Here is a 23898-nt window from a genome sequence, read left to right as displayed (position 1 = left end):
GAAATGCAATATTTTAGGATCGATTCAGCGTTAAACGTGTTTCTAATAACATTTCTAGCAAGAATATACTTTTTACTTGCATAATCTTCATTCAGTGATTGTGTCTGATCTTTAGTTTTAAAGTTATTAGGAAGATTTAATCGTCTCGCTCGCATGTTTCAACGACGTCAGGTTGGGGACGCTGCTTTCGCTAAACTAGGAGCTCACGTGTTTCCTGCGTTTGTGTTATTAAACCGTTACTTTATGTAACTTTTAATGATATTGTAATAACCACAGGCGAGGTATTGAGCGAAGTAAGCTTGATAGCAGGTTTATTGGATTCCACAATCGGACAGGCAGGCACAGCTCCACCGGAAAACTACAACAACCAAAACTCCCGCCCGGAAGGAAACCCCCGGAACCCCCTCTCAGAAGGCCCGCACCTTCCTCCCAAACCCTGTGACGCTAAAATATCATCTTGTTAGAAACCCGTTTATCTGAGAGCCAACCCAGTAGCCAAAAGCATACGTTGACAGTGTACGTTTTCGTGAACACTGGATTACGTCGCATTTCAACATAAAATAGCGTGCTAAGCACACACACACACGCACGCACGCACGCACGCACACACAATGCATTTCGCTGCTAAAACAACAACTTGGGCTGCTTCTCGGACATTTTGGGTGGATTTTGAACGGTATGTGGGCAGGACGTTTTTTGCAGGCAGGACCTGGCAACCCTGCGCTGTTGCCCGAGGTGAAGAAATGCTCCGGAGCAGATCTGGATCCACCATGGCCAAAATAATTGTCATGAATAGCATGAATAGATTCATGCATTATCATTCAACTTGAACATGTGTTTTTACAGTATATAGTGGTGGAGGGATGACGTATGTTGGCAAACCCGGAAGTGAGCGTCGACCTGGGTTTCCCTTGACAAAAAGCCAACGGGTTTTTCCATTGGATTTTGGATTATTGCAGAAAAATTAGCATCTTTGAAGCACCTCCACAAAAACTGAAAAAATATAATAATAATAATAATAATAATAATAACTGTGCCCCAAAGAACGAAATGTAAACCAATGCATTCTGAATGGGAGTGTTTCTCAGATTTTTCCATGCTACACAGAACGAAATGTAAACCCATACAAATAAAGACTTCATGGTCATAATAATTAAAATATCATTAAGCTACTACTGAGTGTGTAGGGAGGTATTCTATTTTTTTCAACGGGGCTGAATCCAGTCACTTGACCGTCATGGTTGCTATGGTGGTTGCTATCGACCGCCCCCTCTAATACTCGTGGCTCTAAAACCACGCGGCAAAGGAGCTGCCGTCAATTGGGTTGTTTTTTGTCGTAAACTAGGGTCCGATGGTTGAAAAATAGACAGATATTCCAAGGTATCCTTAAAAGGCAGCTTGGATGTGTTTATTTTCTGCAGTTTAGACTTCTTCTATAACTAATTTTTGGAAGCAAAACACCAAGCTCATTGATTTAATGAGGAAGGGTTATTTGAAACAATTTATTCAATAAATATTTGTGAGAGGTCATTCCTTCTCCTGATTTTACTTCCTATTTATGTCTAGGGTAAACCCCTACTGTCCACAAGCATCCCCCCCTCCCCATATGGATTTGGAGAATTGTTGCCACGTCCCAGTGGTGGAGGTATCATATATATATGAAAGAGGGCATTCAATTATAGCCTACTACAATGATCAATTAGGAGGCCGAAGCCCTAAAGGAAGTGATGCAATAGGTGACTGAGTCGACAACATTTAAGTAAGCTGTATAGGGTCTCTTATATATCAAAGGGGGTCTCAAAGGACGCATACGCTTCAACCTGTGGCTCCAGCACTACAGGAAATGACTCAGCAAGTGCTCCATCTCGTTTCAACTCACCCAGCGGCTCGCTTGCAAGATTTTGGCCTGAAGTTCTGTCCAGACCTACACCCTAGCCATCCAACATGCATATCTGAGAATCAGGCCTCTCTTTAATAATGACAAAAAGTTATGAGAGAAACACACATTAACTTTTTGTTATCTCATAAGCGGCGTGGTGCCGGCTCCTTTTGACCTTTTGACCCCCGACTTCAAAAACGTGGCCACAGGCCAGCTGTGTCTACACACCTTTAGCCACAAATGTACACCTCCATCCCACAAAAAATGGGGACTAGAAACGAACCTCTGTCTTATGTACAATTACTGTACTGTTGGAAGTCACGCCCCTTTGCCGACCTTTTCGAGATAGCTAGGGATGCTAAAATGTTTACACACATTTCCCGGGGCCCCGTGAACGACATATCCGAGATTTGGAGTTCTAGCCCTTAGAGAAAAAAAGTTTTCCCAAATGGAGTGTCATTTGGACAAAGCCCCTCAGAAGTGTAGCCTGCAAGACCTAATGGTTCAGAATGTGGTGGAAAAACAGTTTTTGAGATAGGAAGGTCCTACCGCCCTGAAATTTTAATACCTTATTCTAGGGCCTAACTTGGACCTCCGCTCCGAAACTTGGCCCGGTCGGACCCCGAGGGCAGGAAGGGGGGGCCCTTCCTGCCCGAAACTTGGCCCGGTCAGACCCCGAGGGTAGGCCCCCCCTTCCTGCCCTCGGGGTCCGACCGGGCCAAGTTTCGGTGCGGAGGTCCCAGTTAGGCCCTAGAATAAGGTATTAAAATTTCAGGGCGGTAGGACCTTCCTATCTCAAAAACTGTTTTTCCACCACATTCTGAACCATTAGGTCTTGCAGGCTACACTTCTGAGGGGCTTTGTCCAAATGACACTCCATTTGGGAAAACTTTTTTTCTCTAAGGGCTAGAACTCCAAATCTCGGATATGTCGTACACGGGGCCCCGGGAAATGTGTGTAAACATTTTAGCATCCCTAGCTATCTCGAAAAGGTCGGCAAAGGGGCGTGACCTCCAACAGTACAGTAAATGTACGTAAGACAGAGGTTAGTTTCTAGTCCCCATTTTTTGTGGGATGGAGGTGTACATTTGTGGCTAAAGGTGTGTAGACACAGCTGGCCTGTGGCCACGTTTTTGAAGTCGGGGGTCAAAAGGTCAAAAGGAGCCGGCACCACGCCGCTTATGAGATAACAAAAAGTTAATGTGTGTTTCTCTCATAACTTTTTGTCATTATTAAAGAGAGGCCTGATTCTCAGATATGCATGTTGGATGGCTATGGATGTAGGTCTGGGAAGAACTTCAGGCCAAAATCTTGCAAGCGAGCCGCTGGGTGCAGGTGCAACGAGATGGAGCACTTGCTGAGCCTGGACTTTCATAATCTTCGCTCTGTGAATGTAAAGGATGTTTGGTCGGATGTTACGACGAAGAATCATAATGTGAATGGGAATATTCTATAAATCTCTTGATATCATCTTTCGTCTCATCACTTCTGCTGCAGCCACTTAAAGTCTCACTCCGAGAACCTTAAAATATGAATCAATCCATTAGAAGTATGAAAATATCTTCCCGGTGGTGCAACAGAGCAAACAAGGTGTCCTTTGACATCTACGTTTCGAGACGATTGCAACAGTGCCACACATGATCATATTTGAATATGTTCGGGGTAGTAATTAGCTGTCGATTTTGGAGGCCTTTATCAATAATGACCAGCTATAGATTTGCTTCCCGGTGGAGATTTTTGACAAATTACATGTTAATTAGCATCTACACGTTAAGCTGAGTCCAATGAGATCAAGCTCGGCCTCTTGCTACACCGAGATCATGTCCTAGACCTAGGTGTACCATGTAAAATACATGTTACCATTAGCTAGAGTGTCGTTCTTGGTGTCATTGGACTCAGCTCAACGTGTAGATGCTAAATAACATGTCATTTTTCACAAATTTCTATCGGGAAGCAAATCAATAGCTGCTCATTATTGATTAAGGCCTCCAATTTCGACAGCTAATTACTACCATTAAACATGTTCGAATATCCTCATGTGTGGCATCGTTGTAATCGCCTGGAAGCGTAGATGTTGAAGGACACCTTGTTTGCCCCGTCACACCTCCGGGAAGATATTTACATGCTTCTGATTGACTAATGAATTGATTCAGCTATTCCCCCAGAAGTCTGGGGTCAAAAGGTCAAAAGGAGCCGGCACCACGCCGCTTATGAGACAAAAGTTAATGTGTATTTCTCTCATAACTTTTTGTCATTATTAAAGAGAGGCCTGATTCTCAGATATGCAGGTTGGATGGCTACGGTGTAGGTCTGTGAAGAACTTCAGGCCAAAATCTTGCAAGCGAGCCGCTGGGTGCAGGTGCAACGAGATGGAGCACTTGCTGAGTCATTTCCTGTAGGGCTGGAGCCACAGGTTGAAGCGTACAAACACACACACACACACACACACACACACACACACACACACACACACACACACACACACACACACACACACACACACACACACACACACACACACACAATGCATTTCGCTGCTAAAACAACAACTTGGGCTGCTTCTAGGACAGGGGGTCCTTTGAGACCCCCTTTGATCTATAAGAGACCTCAAAGTACAGCTTACTTAAATGTTGTCGACCTGCAGTCACCTATTGCATCACTTCCTTTCGGGCTTCGGCCTCCTAATTGATCATTGTAGTATAATTGAATGCCCTCCTTCATATATATGATACCTCCACCACTGGGACGTGGCAACAATTCTCCAAATCCATATGGGGAGGGGGGGGGGGGGGGGGTGATGCTTGTGGACAGTAGGGTTGTACACTAGACATAAATAGGAAGCAAACTCAGGAGAAGGAATGACCTCTCGCAAATATATATTTAATAAATTGTTTCAAATAACCCTGCCTCGTTAAATCATTGAGCTTGGTGTTTTGCTTTCAAAAATAGGTTATAGAAGAAGTCTAAACTGCAGAAAATAAAAACAACCAAGCTGCCTTTTAAGGATACCTTGGAATATCTGTCTATTTTTTAACCATCGGACCCTATTTTACGACAAAAACAACACAATGGACGGCAGCTCCTTTGCCGCGTGGTTTTTAGAGCCATGTAAGGATTAGAGGGGCGGGTCGATAGCAACCACCATAGCAACCATGACGGTCAAGTGACTGGATGCAACCCCGTTGCATCCAGAAAAAAAAAAAATAGAATACCACCCTACACACTGAGGAGAATAATGATATTTAAATTATTATGACCATGAAGTCTTTATTTGCATGGGTTTACATTTCGTTCTGTGTAGCATGGAAAAATCGGAGAAACACTCCCATTCAGAATGCATTGGTTTACATTTCGTTCTTTGGAGCACAGTTATTTTTATTTATTTATTTATTTTCAGTTTTTGTGGAGGTGCTTCAAAGATGCTAATTTTTCTGCAATAATCCAAAATCCAATGGAAAAACCCGTTGGCTTTTTGTCAAGGGAAACCCAGGTCGACGCTCACTTCCTGGTTGGCCAACATACGTCATCCCTCCACCACTATATACTGTAAAAACACATGTTCAAGTTGAATGATAATGCATGAATCTATTCATGCTATTCATGACAATTATTTTGGCCATGGTGGATCCAGATCTGTTCCAGAGCATTTCTGCACCTCGGGCAACAGCGCAGGGTTGCCAGGTCCTGCCTGCAAAAATCGTCCTGCCCACATACCGTTCCAAATCCACCCACAATGTCCTAGAAGCAGCCCAAGTTGTTGTTTTAGCAGCGAAATGCATTGTGTGTGTGTGTGTGTGTGTGTGTGTGTGTGTGTGTGTGTGTGTGTGTGTGTGTGTGTGTGTGTGTGTGTGTGTGTGTGTGTGTGTGTGTGTGTGTGTGCTAACACGCTATTTCATGTTGAAATGCGACTGGGTTGGCTCTCAGATAAACGTGTTTCACGTCACAGGGTTTGGGAGGAAGGGGCGGGCCTTCTGAGAGGGGGTTCCGGGGGTTTCCCTCCGGGCGGGAGTTTTGGTTGTTGTAGTTTTCCGGTGGAGCTGTGCCTGCCTGTCCGATTGTGGAATCCAATAAACCTGCTATCAAGCTTACTTCGCTCAATACCTCGCCTGTGGTTATTACAATATCATTAAAAGTTACATAAAGTAATGGTTTAATAACACAAACACAGGAAACACGTGAGCTGCGAGTAGCGAAAGCAGCGTCCCTCGCAACCTGACGTCGTTGAAACATGCGAGCGAGCCGATTAAATCTTCCTAATAACTATAAAACTAAAGATCAGACACAATCACTGACTGAAGATTATGCAAGTAAAAAGTATATTTCTCGCTAGAAATGTTCTTAGAAACACGTTTAACGGTGAATCGATCCTAAAATATTGCATTTCCCATTCAGATAATAAAGATTAATAAAGATCATACACATTCACTGAGTGAAGATTATGCAAGGAAAATGTACATTTCTCGCTAGAAATGTCATTAGAAACACGTTTAATGGTGTATCTGTCCTAAAATATTGCATTTCCCATTCAGATAATAACGATTAATATGGCTACGTAACAATTTCACCAAATGCCCTGTTGGTCATATAGGCATACCTCCCGCGACCTGTAGAGGCGCTTGATACGCTCCAGTGGGTCGTAATCCGTGGCAGTACAAACGACCTATACGGTCGTAAAATTTTGCGGACTTGTTGGTGTGTGTATGGTAGCCCGGGAAACCTGGAATGTTCCGGAAAACATCCGGTCATGGGACACTCACGGCTCCACGGTTAGTTGTGCCTGACACTGGCCGCAGGTAAAACAATTAAAATATCCAAACCCGTCGGCGCAGTAAAATCAAAACCACGCAACGGAAACATTTAGAGATAATCGAGAGGCCGCGGTTCTCGGTACGTCTTTCCTAACGGTTCGTGTACGCGTGTTTGGACGTTTTGTGCGTCTTGGTGAAAGTGGGTAGGGTGGCATCGTCCAGGCCTCTTTAGATTGTCGATGGAGACACTTTGTTCCTGGGGAAACACTGAGGAGCCCGCAAGCAGACCTGAAACAGGGCTCCGAAAGCGGGAAACTGGACGGATGTCGGTTCAAGACGAGTAAGGGGTCGGCGCTGGTCCTGTACTTGTCAGACCCCGCCCCCCCCCCCCCTGTCACATGACAGGGGTGTTTAGGAGGGTACTTTCAGACAAAAAAAAATCACCTTGGTCATCAAGGGGACGGATGGTGTTCCCCGCAGCAGAGTTCATCCATCCACCGACATCAACGGCGGACTGTTTTGTGTACATGAACATTGTGCCATACTGCCTTGTGTGCGAGGTGGGAAAGAGGGGGGGGGGCGGGCAGGCAGGGAGCTCAGACGTGGAGCACCTCCATGCTGTACTCCTCTGTCTCTGTGTACTGGGATGAGTTTGTGTCCGACAGGGCCGGGGCCAGAGCCTCCTTGTTCTCCAGACTGGGCTCCATCAGAGGAGGCTTCTCCAGAGCCAGCTTTTTGCAGGTGTCGGGGCGGTTCTGGACGTATATGACCCTGTTGTACGCCTTGAGTCTCCTCCACAGCTGGATGTAGACCTTACACTGCACGTACATGAACACCAGGCCCCCCGTGAAGCCGATGGCCACCACCACCAGCTTGGTCCAGAACGGCCATTCAAGGATCCCTGGGCAAAGGGGAGAGAGGAGGGACAAAAAAAAAAATGAAGAAATGGACGAAGGTTAAAAAACGTACAAACTACAGACTTTAACACCAAGGCATCGGTCAGAGGTGGAATGTCCAGGTGAAGGAAAACGCTAGATAATCTACGGTACAGCCATTTGCATCTGCAGAATGGGGTTGGTGTCTTGCCTTGGCAGACCGCCAGTTCAGCCAGAATTATGTTTATTGTGTTTAAGATGTTTATTAGAACAGAAGACATAGTACTGCGCACCCCCAATGGGTAAAAAAATAATGAACTAATCTTAACCTTGTAATAATGCAATTTGCATTAGTGTTTCTTACTCATTCCCAACTCCTTTGGACTGGTAGATCTTACTTAAAGTTTAGCCAGCCTAACTTTATATTTTTTTGTACCTGGAGATGACCACCTCTACAGATACGTTTATAAATTGATTTGTATGAAAGAAACAGTGAATCAAGGGTAGGGGGAAAAAAAGATACACAAGCACAACAGCACAGGAAAATAGTTACAAGGGAAGATGGATGGTTTAAATTGTATTTCTTTCTTATTAAACACTTCATCACCTCCACCACCACACCCAGGGTAGCATGCCTCAAAGTGTGAGGCAGAGGGGCAATCTGGCAGAATCACAGAAGGCAACAGCTCATTCTAACTTGATGAAAAACAAGCATTATCTTTGAAGCATGCATTTCTAACACTTTGTCAACGGCCCCTAAGTCTACAGTAATCTGTGCTCCTGCAGTTTCCCTCATGGAGGAAAACCTTGTTAATATTAAAAGTAAAACAATAAAAAAATGGTCCAACTTTAAACAGTGAAGTCTGAATCGGCTGCATGAGCCCTGAGTATCTGAACCAGCTATTGATTTCCCTGTACGCATGCCGTTTATATTGTGTGAATGATTTATGCCTTAGCAAAGATTAGTTGTACATCAATGACAAATTTTGCCGTAATCAAATTGTTTCTCGGCTGTAACTCGGTAGACGCAGTGAATATAGCCTGGAGCGGAGACCTGTTCTCTTTTGTTTTCATGTTTTTCATGTTAATCCCATCACAGGATGGGACAGGTATTGTGTTAAGTTTAAACAAACAGCTACCATGCTGTGATATAGGTTTGAGCTTTTAAAAAAGGGGTAGGCAGGAAATAAAAGCCAGCACTCGACAGAGATATCGTCAGGGAGGGAGGAAACAATTGAAACAGATGAAACAGATGAAAGGAAACATGTTTACCTGGGATTCTTCCCGCTGCATGAATGAAGAAATCGTAAGCATCATTGATTCACCAAAACACCAACAGATAAACAATTTATTATTACTGATGTGCCACTTTCCACACTAGCGTAATTCTACTGAGCATGCAATATTTATTCTGTACGAATACAAAGGGTGTCACAGTGAGAAATGACAATGTTCAATCAAATCAGACAATCACATCTCCTCGGGAAATAGAATACGGCAAAAGTTGTTTTTGTAGAAAAATTGTGAGTTGCTGAATTGAAGAATAATACAAAAATACAAAAAACCAATGAACATGCTGTGTGTTGGGTACGTCAGGGAGAAGGGATACGATTGGAACCGGTGAGTGAGTCTATTCAACCATACAACAGTCTTGATGAGGCCAAACTAGTATGTGTAATTCTTTGGGGTTTTGGTTGGGACCCACCGAACTGACTGCTTTACCATCGGCACACTGTGCATAAAAGGCCCTCGCCAACTATGGAGTGACAGGCATCTCCCCCTTACACTCCCACTCTATTCTACTCCATTCTACATGCCAGCAGGAGGGAAGGTGCTGACAGCATTGCGGGTGCTTAGTTCTGTCAGCTCCAGAAACAAAATGTTCTGGTCGCCTCCAACTAACCCACGTTAACCAATTCAAATACCCTTTCTGGGTGTGTCTGTGTGTGTGTGTGCTTGCTTTTGTGTGTACACGCACAAGTGAGTGCGTGCCTATGTGCTTGCCTGCGTGCAGTTGTGTGTGTGTGTATGCATGCCTGTGCATGCATACATGTATGTGTCTCTGTGTGCGTGTATCTGTGCATATATCTGTGTAACTGTGTGTATTATTTCTGGTACGTGGGTGTGTGTGTGTGTGTGTGTGTGTGTGTGTGTGTGTGTGTGTGTGTTTGTGTTGTGTGTGTCTGTGTGTGTGTGTGTGTGCCCTCCTGACCTTGTTTGATCTCCTCGGCAGTGCGGTCGATGAGGACGTAGAGGGACCACACCACGCAGGTGATGGCGATGACGTGGAACGTCACCGAGCACATGATCTTCCTGCGCTCACTGGCCGTCATCTGCAGCTTCTCCCACTGAGGAGGAGTAGCAGAGAGGCCTTAAACACCAGCTGCTACTGCTGGGGGGGGGTTATTGTCTCATGGACAGGGTGCAGGACCCCCGGCGGTTCAAACCCCAAGGTCTGGAGCCTGCCTGAAGCAGACTCCAGAGCAATAGATAATAGGTAAATATAAACAAATGAGTTGTTTTGGGTGAAAGTGCCTGCTGAATGGCTAATGGCTTAATGGGGAGAAAATGTCCAAAACCTCCAGGGTTTTAAGCTCCTTTGTGTGTGTGTGTGTGTGTGTGTGTGTGTGTGTGTGTGTGTGTGTGTGTGTGTGTGTGTGTGTGTGTGTGTGTGTGTGTGTGTCTGTGTGTGTGTGTGTGTGTGTGTGTGTGTGCGTGTGTGTGTGTGTGTGTATATATTGAAAACACAAAGTCAAACCCAGGCAGAAATTAGGACAAAAAACATCTTTTAACAAGCTTAGAATAAATAGAATAGACACTCAATTAAAAAAAGCTGAAAGCCGAAATAAGCGAACAGAAACATACCAGAAACATACTAGATTCTAAATGATGGAGAAAAAGTGGAACTTGGAAAGGATAGTTTTAGGGTGTTTTAAGTTTTAAATATATGTAATTTAGTCTTCATTACTGTTCTACTACTGGTTGTTGGACAGACACAAGAGGGTAGATAATGTCATAATCATGCACACTCATGCATACACAGATGCGTCTGTCTACTCACACACACACACACACACACACACACACACACACACACACACACACACACACACACACACACACACACACACACACACAAGTGTAATACAGTTAATTAGTTCAATTATCAACATAATTGCGTTTCCTCTTCGATATCCCCCCCGCCCCCCCCCCCCCCCCCCCCCCCGAGTTGAAGTAGGTCCGCCAGGTTAAGGTTAGTAATTGCTGGAAGGGAGATGTATCATTACACAAAACCAGCAGCCCTTTACAGTCACTTCACAATGACGTAATTTGTAAGCGTGTACATAAAGTTTTCTACATTCACCGGTGGGAATTCAGTTATTCATTAGCTGCACGAAAGACTTTGAAGTCGGAAAATAATGAGTGGGCGAAATGGACTACCTCCAGGATTTGGTGATACGCGAGCAGCGTGCATCAGGGTTGAACTTTGAAAAGCAAACCCCAGCTTCCGGTTGTGTGTCTTGTAACTTTTTAAATCAGCATCAAAGCTCCGGAAACAATGCTCAGTTTCAGTTTTGAAAGCGATCAACGCAGAATGTAGATGCTTCACAAATGTACTTTCGACACACACACATACACCCACACACACACACAAACACAAACACACCTCATCACAGCTTTTGCTTTGTGTCTGAGGATCAGGGACTATATTACATTCCCGTATCGGCTCCAGACCCAGACCCCCCACTAAGACCCCCCCGGTCTGGACACGCTGCGCTCCCCTACCTTGCGCAGGGGCTTGAGCTTGGTCTCCATGATGAACTCATACTTGCAGAGCTCACAGCAGCGGGTGTCGGAGCTCTTGATCCACTGCTGCAGGCAGGACTGGTGGACGTAGCGCAGGCTGCCGGTGCAGTGGCACGGCGTGATCAGGGGGCTCTCCTCGTCGCCCTCGCAGTGGCAGATCCTACACACGCACGCACGCACGCACGCACGCACGCACACACACACACACACACACACACACACACACACACACACACACACACACACACACACACACACACACACACACACACACACACACACACAGACACGCAAACATTTTCACACGCACATACACACAGAAATAGAGAAACCCACACACACACATTTTAGTATTAAGAGCCACAATAGTAAATATGCATAAAATACTTAATATAAGGGCCTGAGTGCAAATGAGTACAACAAGGCACAGTAGAACACATTGTTACATATTCACAGATCATAATTTCCTTCAGGGATGTAGGCTTCACAATAAAGGAACACCACACAGACACACACACCCACATGCAGAGTCAGCGCTATGGTACACGTTTGACAGCTGTAGTAAGAACAGAGGGAGAGAAAACTCAAAAAAAAGCAAACCTCTGAGAGAATAAAAACAGAAAGCCCCCGAGATGTAAACACTTGAAACCACACCTGAAACCATTTCCAGATAGTGCTGGTAAAGAGGGTCAGATGAGGATATTTTGACAGGCCAATCGTGAGGTCATCTTCGAGAGCATCTCATCTGCCATATCTCTTTCTATAAGGTTAATACCATTGGATAATAACAGTGTTCATTCCGTGAAGGCAAGAAATTACAAAGTAAGGGAGACTGGCAGGCAGAATCCACCCTTTTTGGGGTATCGATGTAGGATTTAGAAACATACCCTCGCAGTGCCATCTCCATTATGAGGGAGGGAGGGAATCCATTATGATTTCTAGGCAATGGATTCATATTGCCGGGCTACACAAACTACGACTGTGTGAAAATGAATTAACATATGTGGACAAAGAACATATTGATATCAGTTTTGTCCAACAATGAGATGAATTGTACAGGCAAGATTGGATAAAGACACTGTGGCATTACGCCTTATCACAGTATATGGCCCTTTATCTTGAAGTGTTTTATGCGAAAAGTGAACACCAGCCTTAATTGGGGGGTTTCGGCCACAGACCTAGACTGGGTTGGTTTATGAAACCAACTGCTACGGTTTCACCAATGGTTTAGCAACGGAAACGTGGGTGATTTGTCCATATGCTATACTTGTGTACAATACTTGCAATAAGTGAAGGCGAGGACAGTGAAGAAGGCTATCAAACACAGTGGTGGTGACAATACAGAATAGACCACGCTGAGACACACACACACACACACACACACACACACACACACACACACACACACACACACACACACACACACACACACACACACACACACACACACACACACACACACACACGCACACACAAGCCTCAGTAGGTTGACCTTGTGGGGACAGACAGAGAGAACCACAATGAATCACACAAAGCACCAATCCAGAAATACGCTTTCTGTTAGTATCTTTCCGGTGTGGCCGGGTAGCTTCTGAAATAGGAAGTAACAAGGCTGCTGCAGGGTGTGATTGGGTTCTCAAAAGAAACCCAGAAAGATTAGCTGGGAACCGAAACAAGGGAAACAGACAAGAGCAAGTTGATTTGGACTGCAGTACTGTATATTCAGCGCACACAACACAGGGAATATGGCTCTGCTGTTTAAAACAAGGAGCACAGGGTGCTATGCAGAGCTATGCAATCTCCTAGAGAGGGTATATGTAGAAAAGATCATGAGAAGGAGAGACACAAAGTATAGAGAAGGGAGCGCGAACGGGATTGTCTCTATCTGTGTTAACGACGCACACGCACACACACTCACACACACACACACACTCACGCAACGACTGACTGAGTGATTCAGCAGGATAATGACTATTTCCAGTCGGCAGTGATCTGTCCAGGGCGTTACAAGATTAAATGACAACGCGAACAAAGAAGGTACCGGAATAGACCGTGTTCCTCCAGTACGGAGGTAGAGGGAGCTGATGATGAGGGATGATGAGAGATGACTGGAGAAGGCAGAACCTTCTCCAGGACATTCTGGGAAGAAGCTTGTTCTTTTGGTAACAGTTCTCATAGTTATGTTGGACTAGGGCGAGATAAAGTTTCAAAGCTTTTTGTTCAAATGCCCAAATGCGGCGTCTTACATGATGATTTATTTTTATTGCAATAAATTAAAAGAGAGGACTTATTAAGTAATTCTTTGCTACATCTGTCAATCAAAACAGTCATCAAGTTGGATACAATTTCAAAGTTGGATTCAACTTTTAATTCTGGGATTTTGACAGTTATTAAGGGATTAAAGTGTAGCCTGGAAGCAGAACATCGCCAGCAGAAAAGATCTGGCGATGGCTGTCTAAATAAAATTAGCAGTTTGGCTGAGACAGCACAGAGGGCCTATGTTCTCAGCCGCCTTCCAGTGAGGGAAATTATTCAGATGTAATATGTTATTTATGTGGCATATTTGTGTTGCATGTGCTGTCTGCGCAATCAGCCCACATTCTCACACCTTCCTCTCGCAGTGGTCTTTGTATTCACGTTTCAAATTCTCATCATGCCCAAGCCCAGGGCCGTGTTGGTATTTGATTTACTCCACCACATTCCAGATAAACAGAATTGTACAACGCCATGAGCCGAGGGTAGCAGGGAGAGTTACATAAGAGGCATGCTGTTTGTGTGAGCATCCCATGCTCTGCTCTCTCCCAGGGTTTTCCTGATCACATCCAAACCCGATCCAATTCTCCACTGAAAGCACATTCCATGCATGCAAACACCAACCTTTTCTTCATTAAAATGCCTGTTACTTCTATAACAAGGAACAGACCGAATACTGAGAAGTGACTTTCAGAGGCCTTCAGACCAACAGAATGACATGATATAATATATGGTGGAAGTATTTGCTTTAATATAATATTATAGAAGTAATACACAAAACTTGTTGCGTTCCTGGGATACACAACATCTGTTCACGATGAGCAGTTGGATTGTATTCACGATGGACATCAGAAGCACTACACAAAGGACCGCGGCTGTGTGCGGAGCACCATCTGTGGTAGTGTCCATAACAAAGAAGGAGTCCTTATAACCACTGAGTCCTGTTTGTGAACCAAAAACACACGGCACATTGTCCCCCAATCAGATGCTCCGAGGGGCCACGAGCTCATGCGTCGAGCCACCTGACCACAGCCTGGCGTGAGATAATGTGCTTGCGAGTCAGAGTCTGTGCAAGGCTATTTGAAGCCTATAATCTGCGCCCTGATCCCTCCGCCTCAACTAACCTTACCCTGAGATCACATCCTCCCCGCAAGGTCTCCGGGCAATCAGCTGTATTACAGGATCCTGTGTAACTATCCCCTCTAACATTCATCTATTACTGTCCCCCTAACATTATTCTATTACTGTCCCCATAACATTACTGTAATACAGTCCCCATGACATTACCGTAATACAGTCCCCATAACATTACTGTATTACTGTCCCCATAAGACTAATGTGTTACTGTAACCATAACACTAATGTGTTTACTGTCCCCATAACATGACTGTGTTACTGTCCCCATAACACTACAGGCAGGGGCGTGTCAAGGGTGACACTATGATTTGAAATGGCCAATCAAAATCTTGTCATTACATTTTTGAGCAAGTTTAAATTACAATGATGAGCAGCTGAAAAGAAGCTAGCATAAGCACTGGTTGATGTGCCGGAGGATGAAACAATACCATTTCTCTGCAAATTTGTTGTGCAGAGGGCAAAACAAACTGCAGTAAGTGCAGAACGGTCTGTATCCAATGTCCCTTTGAATTCAACTTTCCAAAACACGGCCCTCGTATACAACAACAGTTTTATACAAACACACTCATTTATTCCAGCCTGACATCTGAGTCTCTAGTCTAGATCTTCCTAGTGCTGGTTTACGGTAGTTAAACCAGCACCGCCCAGCACCCTGATTTACAGTAGTTAAACCAACATCCTCCTGTACCATGGTATACAGTAGTTAAACCATCACCCCTAGTACCCTAGTCTACGGTAGTTCGATTTCCCTCTTCATTGCAGATGGTGTATTATTGTATTATTTTCTTTACTTGCAGGGTACACATCACACTCCATAACACATTAAGTGTTAGATGTAGGTTACATATGATACCCTTATGATTGATACACATCATATAATATGTCTGAACAAGAGCGCCCTGGCCAGGGCACGCAGCAGCAACTTTAGTGGGGAACATAAAGTTTCTGTGCTGCACTGGGAGAAAGTCTGTCAGTGTATGAATGGCCATTAGGGATATCAAGTACTCGATCTAAATGAACATTAAATATACATTACGAAGAATGAGGACAGTGGGAGACATTGATAGATAGCTCATATCAGACATTGCAGTTCTAGACGGTAGAGAATGGAATGGTTCAGAAAGCACAAAAGAAAGGGGGGGAATAAAATAATAATAGAAAAACCGGGTAGGAGTTTAATCAAAGTTGACCATGGGTCGTTGAATTCCCATGAGGCTGTAAGACTTGCAAAACGTCTGTATAAATCCTTTCACAGACCTTTGCAAAGGAAGTTACACAGACAAAAACAACAAAGCCAGAACACCAGTGTTTTCCCCTCACGCTTACTGCATGAGCCAATGCGTTTCAACACAAGTATGCGCTTCAGATGACATGTTCCATCTGATAACCGACATGAAAACCCTCTCATCATCACCCATCCAGTCACCGATCACACACTGGCAGCAGGGGGACATTTAAAGATTTCTCGCATCGTAACAGAAAAGCCTGGAGGAAAGGGGATGCTGAATTTGACAAGACAGGATGTAGGACATGGAGGGATCGACAGGGAGAAGTTATGGGAGAGGTGTGCCGCAAAGGGCATGAAGGCGGCTTGTTGGATTTGTGTCATGGTGTCATGTGATTATGTTTATGCATTCACCACTTCTAGCTGGTCACCCACAGCCACACATGTCATCGTCCAGGCGTTGTATGTGTGTTCTACCGTTATGTTCCATCAGCTAGTCTACAGTCTAGCCCGTGGACAACTTGGGAGTCCACTGGCGCTCAGGGAGGTGGTTGGAGAAGCTTGAACCGACCACAGGGGGGAGGTCTGCTGACCTGGGACTCTACAGGGGACTGCAGGGTTAATACTACTTGGTAAGGCCCGCTAAACAGGTTCACCCCCAGCTAACGCCACTACAGGAGCTGGACTCTGAGACGTCTCGGGGGACGGGTGGGGGACGGGTGGGGGGGGTCAGGGAGCGCTACGTGGCCCAGATGGAGGCACCCACCTGCAGAAGTCCCCAGACAGGGAATAGGGTAAGAAAGGCCTGCTCTTGTCAGAGAGCGAGGACGGGCAGCGGTCCAGGTCCTCGTCCTCATCCATACAGCAGAGGGGCGCCTGCTGGGAGCTCAGCCCGGCACGGGAGTTACCCCCCAGGGACGCTCCGCTGCCGCTGCTCCTGCCGCTCCTCGTCCCCTGGTCGTCCTCGAACACACCGTCGTCCCCGTCCGCCCCCAGCAGGGGGCGCTGCTGGGCCGGCCCTGGCTCGGTGCCGCCCAGCAGGGCGCTGGAGGAGGCGGTGAGGTGCAGGCGCGAGGCCAAGCTGCCCAGCTCGAAGCCCTGCAGGCTGGCCGAGGTGGAGGAGCGGGACAGCGGGAGGAAGAGGTGGAGGACGTCGTTGGAGCCGGGGGAGGGGTGCTGTCGTTGCTGTTGTTGTTGTTGTTGTTGTTGTTGTCGCTGTTGTTGCTGTTGTTGTTGTGGTTGGGGGCGGGGGATGGCTTGGGGTTGGCCGGGGGAGCGCTGATGGTTGTGGGGGTGGGACCCCACGGGTGCTGGCACCATGTACTGGTAGTTGTTGGTGAAGGAGGGGACCAGGTAGGGCGGGGGCCGTGGCTGGGGGCCGCGGCCGCCCGGCGGGTCGGCGGTCTGATGCGGCGCCGCGCTGCTGCCGGGCGGGTCGGGCCGCCCCCCCTGCAGCTCTCCGTCGGAGCAGGTGCGGTCGATGAAGTGCAGGCCGCTGCACAGGCTGTCCGCGCGGCGCCCGATGTCGTTCAGCGAGTGGGAGAAGCGGAGGCTGCCGGCGGGGGCGAGGACGACGGCGGGGGGGGGCCGGAGGAGAGAGAGCCAGTCCGTGCCCCCCGAGGAGACCCCGCCCGGGGGTCTGGGCGGCTGACGGGGCGGCAGCAGTGGCGGTGGTGGCGGGGGCGGTGGCGGTGGCGGTAGGGGGGCACACAGCGCGGTGACCGAGACCCCCCCGCCCCACGGGGAGGGTTTACAGTGGGAACTCAACAGAACCACCGTGCTCTGCTGTCTCTGCACGCCCTGGTCCCGGCTGCTGCCGCTGTTTGCGTGTGTGCGTGAGCGTGTGCGTGCGTGCGTATGTGCGTGTGTGTGTGTGTGAGGAAGGGTTCGTGCAAACAGTCATGGTTGAAGAGGAGGGAGGAGGGAGGAGGCGGAGGGCGGGGGGGGGCAGAGAAGGGAAAAATGGAATGAAACACAGATGGTATGCATTAAAAGAAAAACGAAATAATGAATGAAATAAAATAGGACTTAAATCAAGAGACATTTAAGGGCTTTGGCCGCGACGGCCTTAATCAAACATCACTGCGCACTAAATGATTCAGGGAATCCTTCCAACCCTGTTTGTAGGACGAGACAGGCCCGACTCTGTCAGTCTCCATTTCAGCGTAAGAGATGTCCTTCCTGGGATGAAAAGAACTCCCCGAACCGCTAACATCATTAGCATCCGGAGAGCCCTGAATCCCGGACGTCAGCGCTCACATAGAAGGGTCAAGGGGGTCAGGGGTCAGTCACTGGGGTCACGAAGGAGGAGCGGGTATACCTGCAGATGTCCTGGTTGGACGGAGTGACGGACGTCCTGGAGAAGCTGCATGGTGCGTTCACCGAGGTGGGGCTGCCCGCCTGTGGACAGGGGGACACGCAGCGGTCAGCACAGAGAACCGTCCGGAGCAACGCGTTCGGAGAGCATACCGTTTCATTAAGAGCACAGAGGAGAGTTATGCATCCACGATCGTGATCATCGTCATCAGGAATAATTCCTAATCCTATTACTGTCCTTACTTTACTTTCTTCTACGACCCCCTCATTTTTGATCTAGGAAATTCAAGACTTCTTCTGGGACCTGTCGTCTATTTTGAAAATCTGATGAGGGTAGTACCGCTACAGAGTGTGTGCGATGTGTGCAATGTGGGTTCCACTTCATACAGTTGTCAGTGCATACAAATGTTATCTCGCTGAAAGAGGAAAAACACGTGACATGCTCAGGGTGATCATAAGAGAGGAAACCATGTGGAATGTACATCTGTCTGATCGTCTGTCAGCTAACAGATCAGCCAGTCAGCTAACGTAATAGAGTGGCGCTCAGTAAGTCAGCCAATCAGAGAGAGAGAGAGAGAGAGAGAGAGAGAGAGAGAGAGAGAGAGAGAGAGAGAGAGAGAGAGAGAGAGAGAGAGAGAGAGAGAGGGAGGAGAGAGAGAGAGAGAGAGAGAGAGAGAGAGAGAGAGAGAGAGAGAGAGAGAGAGAGAGAGAGAGAGATGTTTTGATAAACAGAGTGATATATTAATTAATATATTCATATTTAATATTTGATTTGTATTTTGTTTGTTTTATACTTTGACCTCCTAATTGTTCACCTGCTTTGCAATGTTAACACTTGTTTCTCATGCCAATAAAGCTAATTTTATTGATATTTGAATTTAGAGAGAAAGAGAGAGGTAGCAGAGAAAAGCAGCATAGTACCAAATATTCCCTGTGCGGTAAGCAACCTCACCTCACACACAGTCAGACGTTGTGATGTTCCAAACATCTCGTTTGAATCTATGATCACAACAAATTAATTTCACACATTTGAAACGCCGACGAGTCCACGCAGTGTCCTTCACAGGGCCACACCTACCACTGACACCACTGACAGTCCCCAGAACCATGAGATCTCAGCTGCGCTCGTGTTTGTGTTCATGTTTAGGGTGCTCAGGAAAGGACCGTGTTACCAGCATTCCTTGCATCCCTCACATTTCTAACCCCAACCCTAACCCTTCAAAACAGCAGACTAATTATCTATTGATCCTATCTGTACCTAAAGTGAAATTCATAGCTCAGGGGGGATTGGACTGTAATCAATAAAGAATTCAACCTTTTATCCTTCACTCTCTCTCTCTCTCATTCTAATTCGCTCCATCTGTATCCCTATTTCATCAGTCCAAAATTTGATGAAACATCTCCACAGCTGTCTAGGTTATGTGCTCAGCGCCCTTAGCTCAACTCTGTTGATAGACAGAGCGATTCCATCATTATTGAGTATTGAAACCAGCGGATCTCCGGGGAGGCCGTTTTTGGAAAGCCGTTCGAAACAAGTCGTCAAAACAGAGCTATACTTTATAAATGGTAGTAAAAATAAAGTGAGGCCATTAAAACAATTGAACAATTTCACATAGATGAATCATCATGCCTAGCTTTCAAAACAGAATAGAAAGGAATTCAGTAAACATCTGGTTTGTAGTATGGCATGAAACATGGTTCAACAATAACTAAATGGCTGACAAGCAAATTAGGCTTAGGTTATTTCTGTTAGAGGTTTACAGTTACTGGCCTCCGCTTTCCCCCCCACCCATTAACTATTGATCGGCAAATCAATGAGAAACAATGGTAGGTAATGTAGGGGTCGGAAGAGCCATGAGATAACATGCATGTGGGAGTAATGATTAACTGTCTAATCAGACCAAACCTAACCATCAACAACCTCTTTTTCCTCCTCACCTCTCCTCTCATGCCATCAATCTTATCTGCAAATCAACTGTCAATAACCCCATGTTGACCATTGATAAAGGACAGGGCCCTCATAGTTTAGCAGTAAAATACAGTTAGAGAGAAACAAAAATGTGTAGCTTTAGTGTGTGTTAACGCGTACATTTGAATGCCTTTTGGACAGAATAGTATTTCAGAGATGAAAGAGATAATAAAGGAGTTCCCATCATTAATTGGATGTTCTGTTTATATTAAATAATTCTTTAATAAAACTAAACAGGTTAACAGGTGAGTAAGTGAAGATTACTGTAACCTAGTAAACTATAGAACGTTTTATTTGAGTAATTCAGCAGCAATTCCAATAATTTGATAAAGTCAGAGATTAAAATCTCCATTTTAATATTGCCTTTGAACACAAGCGAATCACTAGAAGGGTGGACGAGTTTGAAGAACAAGTTACAAATGAAACTACAAAACGTTTCCAAACACCAGCCGAACACCACAGCTAAAGGGGATGCTGGTGAAAGATGAGAGGACTGAAGGTTGTCTCTCTGTCCACTGCCTAGTTACCGTGATTATAACCCCGGCAGAGTCCTCCAATCAGCAGCCAGGGCTACCAGCCGAGATATGTAATCACAAGCATAATCTCCTCGACAGACATGAACACTGGAAATCCACTGCCAAACAGAGCTGATGTTTGCCTTTTATCACCAATCTTATGTCCAAGCTAGTGGTAACTGGCCCTCGATGCCATCTCTGATCATGTCTATTAATCTGTTCTGATGAGAGGTTGAGGGTTGACACTTGGAAGTTAGCAATCGCCACAGATGTTGTGGTGCTAGCTAGTGGGGTGATAAAAAAACAACCTCTTCTTTACTGAGCATTTACATGATATTCTAAAGAAGGGATTACAATCTAGAGAACATGGGGGCTGGAATCCAAAAGGAGAATTCAACATGAAGAGGGGAAAACTATTTCAAAACTTTTACAATATGTATGTATAGATCAATAATGGAAATAAGCAACATTGTGTTGTATATCTATTTCGTTTCTTCTATTTATGGTAGTATAATATTTTGTATCTGTGTTTTTTGTGTTCCGATAAGCATTTAGTGTAAGCTGAGTTTCAATTAATAACCCAAACCATAACCTTGCAGCAGGGAAAAACTTCTCTTTGTCAATGTCAGAATACAGGCTTGACAACTCACCTGCCAAGGGTGCCAAGCGATTGCTAAGGAAGCTTGCTAGCTGTTGTTAAGGAAGCTTTCTACTTGCTAGCCATTGCCAAGTAAGCTTGCTAGCCCTTGCCAAGGACGCTTGCTAGCCATTACAAAGGCAGCTTGCTAGCCATTACAAAGGAAGCTTTCTAGCTACTACAAAGGAATAGTGCTGGCAATGGCCATTTCAGGAAGCTTAAATGCTGCAGAATGCTCAGTAGTCCGAGGCATTTCAGGTTGTTAGTGTGTTTTTTAGGCTGTTTGTTTGGCTGGTCTAGGGCCAGCAGGTTGAGGGAATCTACTTCTGTCAATTGGCACTATAGTTAAATACTCTCCAAATAATTGCAGGAGCCACAGCTCCATGTAGTGAGTGCTAGCATTGAGGAAAGAGGCTAAAGCATTAAGCATTGAGGAATAGAGGCTCGTTAAGACCTCCCGATAGTGGAAAGCTGTTTGATGACAAAATAAATGATATGACAAAGATCCTCAGCCCACTTTTTTCGGCACGATAAAGCCGCTGCGGTTTGCTGCTTTTAAGTCTGCAGTCATACATATTTACAAGAGTAGCAATTTTTTACTTCATTAAAATTAAGATGTTCCACAACACTTCACTCTACTTGCTTCACTGAAGCTGAATCTGTGTGCTATTTCTCCATAGCCTATCTTTTTCATAAATAACACTGTCAAGGGTAGAAACCTTTTAAAGGCCGAATCAATAACACAGCAAAACAAGATGCAAAATGCAGACAGCGTTTGGATTGTGGCCCTCTGGACCGCAGAACATAAGCAGACTGTCATATGACATTGCGTTTAATATTAAGTTCCCTAGCCCACATGAATGATGCATGACTTGGTAAAACCAAGAACTACGATTCTAGTCATATTGGTCAGTTATCAAGCAAAAACACACACACAAACAATCCAAAAATATGAACTAATATTGAAAAAAATGTCTCACAGAAAGTCATCCGGCCCTTCCCTAACCAACATGTTGAATTCCAGACTGTCACAATGTATACCATCATTAAGAGTTATGAGCAGACCAAGGGTAACATGCTAAGGGGGATGTTACATGACTTCCAGAGATAACAGACAAGGGTATGTGCCGTCTTTGGCTCTTTGGCAGCCAAAAGGTGATGATGACATTTACAACTCCTAAGTGAAGATGGTATCCTCTTAGATGCTCAGGAGAACGTGAAGACATGCCTCGACATGAGATAGACAGAGGGCGAGGGAGAGAGAGAGAGGGAGAGGGAGAGAGGGAGGGAGAGAGAGAGAGAGAGAGAGAGAGAGAGAGAGAGAGAGAGGGAGATGTTATTGTGACGAGAGACGGACCTCAAACTAAATTGAAATAGATAAGAGAAACAGAGATGGATGGAGAAAGACAAATAGATAGATAAATCGATAGATAGTGTGAGAGAGAGAGAGAGAGATGGAGGGAGATAGACAAATATAGATAAATAGATAGATAGTGAGAGAGGAAGAGAGAGGCATAGAGAGAGAGGGAGGGAGAGAGTGGGAGAGAGAGTGAGAGGGAGAGCAAGCACATAAACAAAGGGCAAGGACGACCACATGAAAGTGAAAGTGGAGAAAAAGAGTATTGTTGAACGGTGAGCCTGTGAAGGATTGTGTCTGTGTTCTGCCCTGGCCTGTCTGCCCTTAATTGCTGATCTTGAGGGGCAAAGGAGGGGAGGCATATAGGCCTGCTCTGATTCGGTTCTGCAGAGGCGCTATCAGACACGTAGCTCTGATGGCCCTTGTGAACCAGAACAGCGGGCTCTTTACTCCTTACCTTAGAGATATTGCTGGACCGACTTGCCGAATGACAAATAGGCTTCTCGTTCTGGAAGAGAGAGAGAAAAACAAGAGACCCGTTTGAGAGATATGCGGTGATTGAATCAACAAAACAAATTAGGTATGTCGGCTTTGAGTGAACACAAATTGGACGCGGATTGGTCTATGACATATCTATAAGGTAATATATTTAATATCATATTTTCATCAGCGGGAAAATGAAAACACTCTGGCGCACATGTCAGAAAGATTGGTTTGACTCCTGAAAGCATCGATGAACACACATGGGTATATGGACACTTTATTGGCACAAATAAGCCAATAATGCATTCGTTGGCCAATATATTTTTGGACACTCTGATCTGAGAGTGTATTTTATGAGTCACAGTTCTCGTTGCCATGTGAATGGTAGGTTTAGGCCGTCTGTCTGTAGGGGGCTTTAGTAGAAGACAATTTTGACATCTCAATAGAAGGATGAAATTCCCCCTGGCACCCAAACTAAACAATGACCAGATTGAAAACAGCGGTTTCTATTATATTGTTTGCAATTGAATAACCAACTTCTGTGAAACTATTTGTGATTGTTTGTCAGATGTTACAATGCACTATTAATTAGCAATTTTGCAGACGCTTTTAAGGGATACGCAGAGATATCTGTAAATGGGCGAACATAGGCGCTTAGGCATGTCTGTCTTACCCAGATTCAGACGACCAGATTCAG

The 23898-nt window shown here is 45.5% G+C and overlaps 1 protein-coding gene across 3 annotated transcripts in view; it reads right to left on the bottom strand.

The window, feature by feature from the left end:
• Positions 1–5665: 5665 nt before the first annotated feature.
• Positions 5666–23898, bottom strand: part of marchf8 (membrane-associated ring finger (C3HC4) 8) — a 65068-nt gene continuing 46835 nt past the window's right edge. For 2 of the 3 annotated variants that reach the window (XM_056610156.1, XM_056610158.1), the window contains 6 exons: positions 23176–23226; positions 18245–18324; positions 11289–11469; positions 9715–9850; positions 8775–8789; positions 5666–7528 (listed from right to left, as the gene is read on the bottom strand). In XM_056610156.1, coding sequence (XP_056466131.1) covers positions 7224–7528; positions 8775–8789; positions 9715–9850; positions 11289–11469; positions 18245–18324; positions 23176–23226 — 768 coding nt within the window. In that variant the 3' untranslated portion in view covers positions 5666–7223. The remainder of the gene's footprint in view (positions 7529–8774; positions 8790–9714; positions 9851–11288; positions 11470–18244; positions 18325–23175; positions 23227–23898) is intronic. The other variant, XM_056610157.1, reaches the window with a different exon arrangement.

The sequence above is a fragment of the Gadus chalcogrammus genome, chromosome 15, assembly GCF_026213295.1.
Source record: "Gadus chalcogrammus isolate NIFS_2021 chromosome 15, NIFS_Gcha_1.0, whole genome shotgun sequence".
NCBI classification, from domain to species: domain Eukaryota; kingdom Metazoa; phylum Chordata; class Actinopteri; order Gadiformes; family Gadidae; genus Gadus; species Gadus chalcogrammus.
This window is presented reverse-complemented; position numbering and strand designations above follow the sequence as displayed.